Raw genomic sequence first — 12,861 nt, 5'->3', positions numbered from 1 at the left:
TTTCTTTCAAGTATTGTCACTCAAGTCCACTCCTCACTTCACTTAATCCCAGTTGCTTTTGTTTGTTGCATTCGTTCAGATATCATATCATTCCTTCCAAGTGCCACCTCTGAAGTCCACTCTTGATTACTTTGCTTCGTCATGTGGCTCTAGATCCTCCTAAGGCAACAACGCTGCCCTAATGCCGCACAAATCCTTCAAATTGTTGCTACTCACATCCACTCTTGATGTTGTCGCCCGATCCCAAAGCAGGCAGTGGTGGGTTTGCCTGAAACTCCATGATCATCTTTATCATTTCTTCCAAAACCATGAATCTCCGCTTCATGGACAAGAACCACCAATCCATGGATAAGAACCGCCTCTCTATGGCAGAGAAACACTCGTTCATTTCAAATCTGATTTGACTCAACTCTCTGTCCAATTTATCCTCTAGAATATCTACTTTTTTGGCTACCATTACTCTCAAATAAATAATTTTATCATGAAGGCAACACTTTGTACGTTCGTTGGCTTCCCAACAAGCTCGAATCGCGACTGTATCGCACAGTATGGTCACTGTGCGCCACGATCCGGTGTTAGCTTCCCCATTATGTCAAATCAAGCTATCTTATTGCTCAGTACCATGATCCCATCGTCTATCCGCCGTGATCTCGTCCTCTATAAGCCCCACGATTTCAAATTGAGTAACTATTTTGCTATGTGTGAAGTTATCCCATCTTTTGTACGTCGTAATCTCAATGTTTCCTTCCCAACTATGTAAAACAGCGACCCCATAGGCTCCCGGCTAACTTGAATCACGATAAGAACATTGCAATCACGTCGTTAGCTTCCTAGAACGTGAGGTTCAGTCACTAGCACATTCCTTCGTTGCCTTCTTAGATCGCTGCTAAGGCACGCCAGATTCCATTGTTGGCTTCTCTATTCTAAAACCTGTAGGAGATCCCGTCATTTATTTCCGAAATATTGATTGCTCTGATACCAATTTAATATAAATTGAAGTCGAAATAAGCGAACAAACTACAAGAAATATGTGGGAAAATCTAAATTATGGTTAATTTGATTAATCTTCAAGCAAACAAACAAGATACAATGGCCTAATAAACACCCCTAAAACCCCCACTAATTCCACTCCTTGCATATGTGATTAGAGGCATAACGGTGGCCCCACCTGGGGGCTGGAATCTTCTCAGGCGGAGTTTCCGCGCCACTAGGCCGGGTCTGGCCGGGCCAATCCAGGAGGAACCGACGTAACAAATTCATGATAAAATCTGCAGATATTGCAACAAATTTAGCCAAAAGTTCCAAAAATCTGTATGAAATTTTGTGTTTTATAAATTAATATTCATTTCCCTTTTTTTTCTCTATAATTAAATAAAAATCGCCTATTTGCCAACATACACACCAAAGAGAAGCAGAGGCACCTATTTAAAAACTTAAAATGAATACAATTATATTATTATAAGACTACCAGAATACAATGATACTAAAAATTGATGCTGTATACTTGAAAAGCACCATAAATATTTTTCAACATAAAATACATCCTGATTTCCACGCCCCTATTTCTATTCTTCTACTCGCAATCCATCTCCAAATTCCAACATCAGCTTATTCAGCTTTTTGCTGTGAATTCTTTCCTGAATCACTCTCAACTCATCACTGCATCATAAACCAGTTCAAAATCAATATTAGAAAATCAACCAATAAACAAATTTCTTCTTCCTCCATAAGAATGCCAAGGGCTACAATACCTGGGAGGAGGGTTCGGTGTCGACGGAGAAAGCATTTGAGCAAGTTTAACGGCATCTTCGGGGCGGCATATGGCATGATTGAAGCACATATATCGTCCGAAGGCATCAGTGCTCTCGAAGATGCAGATATGAGCATCGATTAGTAGCTTGAGCTCAACTGTCACTAACACTCCATCCTCGTACATCTCCGGCGCACCCTTTAGATATGGATTCGATGGACTGAGTTCGGATTCTACAAGAAGACCTGAGTTCACCACCACCATGTTAACCCCACGATCCATTGCTAGCGCCCAGGCCGTCTTCTCGGAAAGAGTCTTTGAAAGAGCATGCCATAGCTGCATATTCATGGCCGTTAATTCTGTTACAGTTTGGATTTAGATGCTTGAAAAGGTTACTCGCCGTTGTGATAAATAGAAATTTGTATGAAAAGTTCTGGGATACTTACATACATACCACAATTCTTTTGTATTTATATATGGAACACCTAAAATTTCATGTTTAGGTCCATACGGCTCAAATCTTTGACACCATATCAAAATATCACCATCATTTTTTTTAAGTGAAATACTCCTTTTTGTTCATAGATATTTAATATCAGTGTGTAATAAATGTAATTATGGAAGTTTAGTGTTATATATATAGAAACATAAGAATTGTGTGGTATGTACTTAAATTTCCCTTTATTATTTGTGTAGGCCCTGATACGAGAGATGTCCAGTAAGCCGGATGTGCGGTTGACGGTGCCGCCAAATGCACGGCATGGTGTGATCTATTCTGTCATCCGCACATCCAGAAGACGGATGTAATATCTTCTCCCGATGCGAGGGCTGGTTTTTTAATGCCCTCCTAGAAAGTGACAGAAATCTTTCAAGCAACTGTTTTATTTGAGTTTATAGAACGTTATCCAACCCTCTACTACCCCTGTATTCTTTAGAATTACATTTACCATCAATTGCAATTTTTTAGAGCATATTTCTTCGGGGCATTTTCATACATATCACTAATTCCTATATATTTACTCAAGCCTCTACTACCCCTGTATTCTTCAGAATTAGATTTAACATCAATTGCATTTTTTTTAGAGCATATTTCTTCGGGCCATTTTCATACATATCACTAATTCCTATATATTTACATGTCTAACACCTAAACTTCATTTTTCATTTTTACAGCCCAAACACACCTTTTCATGCATAGGTGAGGTGGTATGTATGTAAAAATTGAAGTATAGGAGCTAGATATGTAAATACATAGAAAATATGTGGCATGTATGCAAATCTTCCTTTTTCTTTTTGATAAAATTAATACTTGGGGACAATCTCTTAACACCCACCTATATTTACTCTTTCAACTAGACAAGATAAGTCCTTATGGAATGGGATTCTCTTTCATGTCAAGAAAAGTGGATGCCCCATTTTAAGAGTAATGTTACCCACTTAAAGCGACTAATTTATTTACATATATGCCATTGATGATGACCAAACCAGCTTTATCCAACTTAACAATTAATTGCAAATTGTCACCAACTATTAATAAATACTTTACACCCTCAATCCCATCTGAACTCCCAACGCTAGCATTTAACTACTTTCCCAATCAATCCATTTCTGTTAGAAATATCCCCACCCAATTTTATTGTTTTATAAACAAGTACCTTCGTTTTCATATTAAAATTTTTGGAGATTTGCATACATACCACACATATTTTATGAATTTACATATCTAACCCCCCTAAAGTTCAATATTTACATTTATAATACTTTGATGCTAGCTGTATACATATGTTGATGTGCATTTGTTATTAAAGAAGGCAATGAAGTCGTAATTTTGATGTGATATTAAAGATTTGAGCGTTATGAATGTAAATATGAAAGTTTATGTGTTAGATATGTAAATACATAAGAATCGTGCAGTGTAGATGTGAATGTCCTAATTTTTTGGATTTGAAGTTTAGTGCACCTTCAAGTAGCACGAAATACAAATTGAGCACTGAACTTAATGATTAATATAAGAAGCATAACACAAGTGATTAGCTTAATTAAAGTGATTCAAAATTAAATTACCTTAAACTTTCTGCAAAAACTCGGCTCACTCCAATCTCTCTCATCAACATCCTCAGCTAATTTTCGGTTCTCCTTCCATATGATAGCTGTCACCGAAGAAGTGAACACAACCCTCTCTACAGTTTCAGCCTGCGCACAAGCTTCTAATACATTATGTGCAGCTCTCACCTCTACCTCCACCATGAACTCCTGCATCATAAATAAATAGATTTCAGATGTAATTTAAAAAAATAAAATAGACTAAAGTGTAAATTTGTCCTTGTATCATAACTGGTTATAAGGATTTAAAAGGCAAGATTAAGGTAAAATCATCACTTTTGGCATCATGGGAGGCCAGATTTTTTTGTCATTTTAAGTATTTGTAGGTGATATTTTCAATATGATTTAAAAATAAATTAGGAAATTATATATATAAATAAATAAATGTTGGTGCCAAGTTGTAATAGAAACTTGCCAAACTCATTTATGGACAATCAATGGCTGAGCCCGTTTTTGGCCCAAATAAGTGGCCCACGTACTATAAGGCAGCTGACGCAGAAAAGCAACAAACGGCCTGGTACTTTAAAACACGCTTGTCGAGCGCGTGCACGATGATTTCGCTGTTTCGTGTTCGACAACGAAAATCTTTTCTTCCCGCCCGCCGACGTATAAAATTAGCTCTATTTATTATATTATTATATTTATTTTAAATAAATTTAATTATTTTGAGACCGATTTTAATCAAAATTTAATCAAATATTTTAATACAATTTTTTGAACAGATCAGAACAAATCACAAGAACTCTAAACAAAAAAGATTTACTTTTATAAATAAATGTGTCAGTCATGCTCAAAAGCTTTAAAAATATTAACTCATTTAAATAAAAAATCAGATTTTTACATAAATAGAAAGCAAAACATTGCTATTTACATTCGTACCACTCAAATTTTAATATTGCTAAATTTGCACTCTCGTTCTCTCTTCTATCTCCAACCTCCTCTTTTCCGGCGACATGCCTTTAATAGTATTCAAATTTAAGACGTGAGATAACTAATAAGAGTCCATTTGGGGCAACTTATAAGTGCGATGACGTTTTTTAAAACGATGCGTTATCGTTTGATTCATGTGTTTTGTCCGCTTATCCAAAAATGCAGTTCTATTTTTATACTAAACGCAGACCGCTGGTCGAACCCCACAGTCGACCCGCGGGCCGTGTTTCAAGATAAGTTATCTTGAAACGTACAAACTGCCCCAAACGCACCCTAAATATTTGTATGTAAAAACTTCTACCATCTTATATTTGGATCACCTAAAAAGAGACTCCATAATAATCAAAAAAACGTAAGCTAAATATTTCTCCATTAGATCTTCAAATAGATTAAAAGAGTATGTGTGCCCGGATGACTACCACTGAATATCACGCCGTGTGAATTATGTGACGGACACATGTGAATTTGTGTTAAGATTAGTCCCAATTGCCATTACGCACATGCTAATTTTTCTGATATGGGAGCAAAAAACCGCTGGGCCCAAACTTTTGCCTTGGCCGCCGACGGCGCCTTGACGCCGATCGCCGCCGTGCACAACTCAAAAGAGCGCAAAAAAAAAAAAAAAAAAAAAAAAAAAAAAAAGGAAGAAAAGGCTCACATCATAGGAGACACCGTCGAACGTGTAGAAGACGCCGGAGCATCCCCTTACCGCATCCGCAATGCTGTGGTAATCCAAAGGGTCCGACCTGAAAACCCTAACCATCTCGCTCTCGCTCCAGCTCCCCTCCTTCCACCCATCCCCTGCACGCACGCCAAGCGTTTGATGAAATGCCACACACGAAACTCAGCAAAAAAAAAACTCAATCAACGATCGAAATCGAACCTCGGCCGAACACCGCCGCGTGAATGGTGTAACCCCGGCGAAGCAGTCGATCAACGAGCCCGGCGCCGATCCTGCTCGAAGCATCCATTACGCACACCTTCTTTCCCGTTTGTCGTTCCATCGAGGGAGCCAAAATGAATAGTAGGATTTACTAAGGGAGATAAGAGGAAACAGAGTAGATAAGTGAAGGGAAGAGCACCGCTTTTATATCTGAGAAGAAGGATCGGAACCTTTCGACCATATAAAGTTACGCAATAAAGATAACGTCGATTATAGAGGCGTAGTTTGATTTTTTCTCCTCATTTAATTAAAAAAAACGATATATTTTAAACTGCATTTGGCCTGGGTTAGTTAACTGCAATGCAATTCTGTAATTTTGCGCCCCCAATAAAATAATGAAGAAAATATCATCCTGATGGCTAATTACACGCGCCACATCGTCAGACAGTACGAATTATTACTTAATACATATTATAACTATGAATGTCCAGTTATTACATCACAGCTGTCCGTCAGTTTAGATTGATATCACCCAACTGTTTTAACTTTAAACTGATTAAATAGCAGCCGTTCAAAATAGATCAGAGGGCTAAGACTAATACGCGGAAGGAACCAGAAGCATTGAGAGCATGGAAGAAGACAGGTGGGGGTTACGGGTATAGGTAGACGGAAGGGAAGAGAGGGAGAGAGGAATTGATGAGGGGGGAGGTGTTCGGTGGCCGGTAAGCGGGAGCGTGCGCGGCTAACCTTCTCGGTCAGCTACGCTGAGGTGAAATTTTATGGGATTAGGTATTACTTGTACGCTAATTTGTCTTATTAGACCCAATTGTCGTGCGTCCAGTTTAATGTTAGTTTTTTTATAGTCTATCTAGCTGCTATTTAGGCAAATGGCGATGTGAAAGGTTTTGGAGGGTCGAGTTAAATTAAGTATTGCTATTAATTTCGTTGGTTAATAAAATTTATGTATGGGATGTTGATTGACTTTTACATAGTTTTATTTTTAATTGTAGGATATTTGCTTTGAAGGAATTTTTTATGCTTCTATAAAGGCATGCATGTGTTTTTCTTGTTGTTTGGTGTTTGATTTGGAGAGAAGTTAGGGAAAGTAAGTTTTTGTGAATTTTGATGTTAGACATAAAGGGCATCTTTGGATGCTCTGCTTCAGTCGCCTCCTCCATGCTCTTCCTGGTTCTCCTCCACGCCGCTTGTTCCGTCAGGCCTCTCTGGTTTTGCTAGGGCTTCTTGCATAAACACAACACTTTATATCACGCATAGTATTGTGGTTGTAATGTGTATATTATTCTTTCAACTATTTCAAGCATTATGTTTATATATAGAGAGATATATATATATATATATATATATATATCACTGTTGTATCTATCTTTGTGATTTAATCAGCATATAGTTTATTGAGTAGTGTTCTTATCTTTCTTATTACTTTCTGCTCTTCCTCTTCTTTTTCTTACTTTTTTTCTTCTTTTCTTCATTTTTGAAAATATTTTATGGTATTAAAGTCTGTCGGTTCACAACAAAATGGAATTTAGTTCCTCAACATCTACTCGAGACAACCAACAATTTAGCGCATCTTCTTGAAAGATGAAGAAAAATAATATACCAAATTCTCTCAAGTTCTTGATGACACATATCAAGATTGTGGTCACCACACCACTAACTCAAGAAAATCACATAGTATGGAAAGTTCATATCTCCAAACTAGTCATTGTTAATGGATTCAAATACTTATTAGATTGTAATGCTTCTCGACCACCAAGATTTAAACAAGATGAATCGGATAATTCTATAGAAAATCTTGATTACAATCTACGACAACTTATAAACAAGAATCTCGCCACAACAATTTTCTCTACAATTTCTTCTTAAATCCTTTCGTATATCCTTCATCTCAACCATACCGCCGAAATCTGGCAAAGTTTTGCCAAACAATTTCAAGCAACCAATAGATCTCTGTAATTAAACTCAATAACAATTTACATAATATCACAATGGGGGCCAATATGATGAATCAATACCTCACTACTATAAAGAATATGGTGGATCACATTGTTGCAGCTGGCTACAAGGTTGGCAACAAAGATATCATTCCTTACACCTTAAATGGTTTCCATCCATCCTACCAAGGCTTTAGAACCGCAATCGTACTCAATTGCATCCTCTCAGTCATGCAGATTTTTATGCACTCTTGTAAAGCGAAAACTATAACTTAGCCAACGAATCAACCAAGCAAATTCTTACGTATTGTTAATGATGGTGAGTATACATCTTACCTTCTCAATAACTATTTAAATGGCCAAGGTATCAAACATCAATACAATTGTCCATATAATCCCAAACAAAATGATCTTGTAGAACGTAAGAACAAGCATCACTTCAAAACTGCACGAACTCTTCTATACGCAACCCAACTTCCAATTCATTTATGAATGGATGCCATCAAACCGCCAACTACGTCATAAATTGCCTTCCTTCTGCCACGACCAACCACCAATCTTTTTTCCAATTACTTTATAATTTTTGTCATAAATATCAACACCTTAAAACCTTTGGATACCTCTGTTTTCCTTGGCAACCTTCCCACACCTCTCACAAATTTCATTGAAAGCCCATAAATGCTTTTTCTAAGAATATAGTTTACATCACAAAGGTTATAAATATTTAACATTCAGGAAAACAATTCTCTCATATCTCGTCATGTTATCTTCATTAAAGATAACTTTCCAATCACCTCCCCCTCTCCTCACCCAACTTCACCTCATTCAACTCATATTCCCCCATCTTTACCCTGACCTATTTCTGCCACTTCCACCATATCTAATCCTCATACTTTCCATAACAGTGCTCACACTGATTTAACTACTAACTTTGCACCACTCTCACTTCCTCTACACCCATCATCTCATCTCCTCATACCACCCTCTCCCCACTACCAACAATCCCTTCACTAGCACCAAAACATCATACAATAACAAAAAACCAAACTAGAAATCTTAAACCCAAGCAAATTTTGGACCTTCAAAAAAATTTTACTCTTGATGGCACATTGTGCTTCTACAAACAAGAAGCAAAACATCCTCAATGGGTTCAATCCATGCTGTAAAAGTTCATGGCTCTTCAACAGCAAGGTACCTGGATCCTTGTCCCGCCTCCTACAAAACCAAACATACTCTAATGTAAGTGGAAATTTAAAATAACATATAATGTTGATGGTATTATTGCTTGTTACAAAGCTTGTTTAGCTGCTCAAGGATACAAACAATAACAAGGTATCGATTATAATGAAACATTTAGCTCAGTTGCAAGATTTCCCACCATTAGACTTCTTATTGTTTTTGCTACTTTCAAACAATGGGAAATTATGCAAATGGATGCCTTATACTCTTTTCTACATGGTAAGCTCGATGACAATGTATTTATGATTCAGCCCCCTAAATTTAGTGACACAACTTACCCTCATCATATTCGTAAACTTCAAAAAGCTCTTTATGGCCTAAAGAAAGCATCATGTCAGTGGTATTCCACCTTTTATCAATTTTTATACACTCAACACTTTACTTTAGGCACTATGGATCCCTCGTTGCTAATTTATATTTAGTAGCAAACTTTCATTTACTTACTCATTTACATAAATGACATTTTAATCACAGGAAACTCCAATGCTGCCATCACTAACTTTGTTAACACACTAATTAATCGATTCAATCTCAAACAACTAGACCAAATTTTTTAGTTTGTTGGGTTGTTGGCATCAACTTTTGATGTCACGAGTGTAGGGTGTTGATTTCGACTGTTTATATGCAACAATATAACAATAGCTTTGATTATATTTTTCACTTATATTTCTTTATTTTGCAATAAAATCAAAAACTTAATCCTGAAGAAAAATAAAAATTTAACTTTTTAATTTATATAACGGTCCCTTGATTTTCCAACTCACTCATCATTTGAATAACAAACTCTTCTAACATTAATTCCTTCTCCTCATCCTGTGGATTAGAGTTGAATTGAGACTGTTTCATTCCAAATTGGTTCAACTTCCTTGATATTGCAGCAACCTGAGATGCAAGAATTGGAATCGCATCTATATCATGAACACTGGCTACCTTTTCAGGAATTACCCTAGCAGAGGGCCATTGAAATTCATTTGTAGTCATTTCTTCAATTAACACATATGCTTTATTAAATGATTTTCATATTAATGATCCACCAGCGGCAACATCAATTATAAACTTAAGGGATTCTACTAACCCATTGTAAAAAGTTTGAATGATTAACCAATCGAGTAGAGCATGGTGCAGACACTTTCTTAGGATTTTCTTAAATCTTTCACAAACTTTGTATATTGATTCCCCTTCATACTGAAAAAATGAGATAATATTGTTTCTAAGTTTAGTAGTCCTTGAAGATGGAAAATACTAAGCTAGAAATTTTTGAGTTTACTCATCCCAATTTCTAATAGAGCTTGATGCTAATGGAAAAGAAAAAACCTTGGTCTAACAGCATCGTCTGACTTGTCGTTATAACAAAATATAATACAAAGTTCTAGAAAACTTGATAAGTGTAAATAGAGTTGCCGTTATAACAAAATATAACACAAAGTTCTAGAAAACTTGATAAGTGTAAATAGAGATCCTCCGAAGGAGTTCCCCCAAACTGATTGTTCTGCACTAGTTGGATAATCTCTAGATTTATTTCAAAAGAGTCAGCTTCTACGATAGAGGTTTGTATACTTGATTGAATTTCAACTGTCGTAGGATATACATAATCCCTCAAAGATTTATGATGATTTTCCAAGTTATTATTTTGAATGTTTTCCATTTCCATTTTTAATTCTTCTAGTCTTTTCTATTTTTTAATTTTTTTTTTCTTTTTTTCTAACTCAGGATCATAAGGCACAAGTCCTGCGGATCCTTTATTTTGCATATGCAACACAACAAACAATACATTAACAATTAAACTGATACATTAATAAATAAATAAATAAAATAAAATATATATTCAACACAATAAAACATTTTCACTGACACATTGTTTTTCACACAAACAGTTTTTTCACAACACTTTTTCATACAAAAAATACTTTTCACACAAAAATAGTTTTTATGACACTACAAATTTTCCAAGTCTAAATCTAATTACTTCGACTAAAATTCTCCTAAAGTTCTTACTGAAGCTTCCCCAACAACAACGCTAAAAACTTGATGCGCCCCTGAGATAGTGCCAAAAACTTGACCCGACCCATAATTACGCAGTAATTTAGCTTTTCAAAGACGGCAAACTTTCAAAAGACGGCAAAAAACTCGACCCAATTTATATTTAGCAGCTAATATACACAATTGAAATATTATAAAACATAGCAAATAATTCACACACTATGGGTTTTACGCAAGTGCACTTATGTGCATGTATCGCTTCAAGTAATATAGGACTTTCTCTAAAAACCCCAGTATCGATCTCACAACACACTGTAGTATCCTCAGTCAGATTTCAGTCTACTACTATTAGTCCTTAGTTTGGAATGTCAATTAAAATGGTGTTTTATTTAGCAACTACTCCTAAATGTGAATGTTAAATGTAAGGATTGTAACTATTCATAAATGTAAATATTAATTCTAAAGATAACTCTTTCTGGATGAGTTGATTTGTAGAATTTTAAGATGTTAAAAACTACTCTTTTTTATGTAGTGAATTAGATAATGTAAATGAATGAGATACATTAAATATTGTATGTGTCAAATATGAGCAATTTTAATTCTCAACCCCGATTCAGTGTTATAGATTATCATTGGCTAATCTCAGATTTAATCCCTAAATCCGTGGTTAGGCTGGGAGGATACTGGCTCTCACTCCGGAGCTCCCAATTCCCTTCCCGTGAAGGCTAACGCTCGCTTTAGTACTTAAACTTTTAGACCAAATTAAGGATTTTAGTCTGTCATCATAAAATCTCCAATTCTACGCCCAATCCAACACTATATGTATTTTCCTATTTATTTGCACTCAACCCCCATGAATTTCACCATCCATGGAATTTGATTGTGGTTCCACTTTGTTGAGAATTACACCCTTAATGCAATTACAATAAATTTTAACACTACAACGGGCCCTTATTATAATGTAAATGAAGTGCAAGTAAAAACTATCACATAAATGAAGTGCAAGTAAAAACCATCACATTTATAATTAATATTTATTCTAGCATGCATCTTAATATCTTAAACATGAATCCTACTCATTGCAAAAGAAAAGTAAAAGGAAAATAACGACATAATATTCTCTTGCTTCTCTTGCTACTAAACATTCAACCAATTCATTGAAAAGAGAAGTACAAGAATTATACTTTACAAAGTATGTGTCAGCACAACGAAAAAATTTTATTAAATCAAAACAAATTCACTAAATAAGTGTTTACAAAATCATAAGATAATGAATAACATAAGATAATGTTATTTATCTTTAAAACAAAGATAAAAATATTTCCAACAAAGTTTTCTCCCGATCCATGCTCAACTCATACAATTATTTTACACATATCTCTCAAAATCCCCCACCAATCTCTCCAAACATGGTGAAACCAATCTCTCCAAAAAGGTAGAAATCTACATTTCTACTCCTATTTTAAGATCTCTAAACATTCTTCACTTTTTTTCCACTCACACACACTACCTTTACTGACATAATAGCACTCTATTATAGTGTAAGGACAAATTTCCTAAGAGATGCCTCAAGAAACCTTCCAAAAAAACGTTCAAATACATTGAATCTTCTAGAAATTCTCCCAACATCGCGTCCAAACTGTCTCGTGTCCAAACCATCTTGGGCGCATTCGACGCCATTTTCACGTCGTTTTCTGCACAATTGCGCTGTCAGATTTGGTTTTGGCTCTGTCGGCGCCCGCCCTGCACAGCTCCACCATTTTGCTTTGTTTGGCTCTATTTTAGCTATGTTTCGCCCCATTTTAGTTGCGTTGCATTCTGACAGTGACTTTATATATGCTTAAAAATACAATTTAATACTACTGCTGGAAGATTAAATTCCTTAATACTGCTGCTGGAAGATTAAATTCCCCAACAACGGCACCAAACACTTAATAACAGTTATAGATTCAATAAAGATGTATAGAGGCTAAGTTTACTCAAGCTAAATAATCACCTAATGTTATGATTTCTAGGTTCTCCCT

General features: G+C 35.7%; 1 protein-coding gene across 1 annotated transcript; it reads right to left on the bottom strand.

The window, feature by feature from the left end:
- Positions 1-1,424: 1,424 nt before the first annotated feature.
- On the bottom strand, positions 1,425-5,936 carry LOC110030359 (cinnamoyl-CoA reductase-like SNL6). The gene is made up of 5 exons (XM_020733031.1): positions 5,667-5,936; positions 5,442-5,584; positions 3,815-4,003; positions 1,752-2,086; positions 1,425-1,659 (listed from the first exon to the last, which is right to left on the bottom strand). Exons 1-5 carry the CDS (start codon positions 5,785-5,787, stop codon positions 1,566-1,568), a joined length of 882 nt encoding a protein of 293 aa, XP_020588690.1. The 5' UTR covers positions 5,788-5,936; the 3' UTR covers positions 1,425-1,565.
- Between the last annotated feature and the right edge of the window lie 6,925 nt (positions 5,937-12,861).

The sequence above is a fragment of the Phalaenopsis equestris genome, unplaced genomic scaffold (assembly GCF_001263595.1).
Source record: "Phalaenopsis equestris unplaced genomic scaffold, ASM126359v1 Scaffold000703, whole genome shotgun sequence".
Lineage (NCBI taxonomy): Eukaryota > Viridiplantae > Streptophyta > Magnoliopsida > Asparagales > Orchidaceae > Phalaenopsis > Phalaenopsis equestris.
This window is presented reverse-complemented; position numbering and strand designations above follow the sequence as displayed.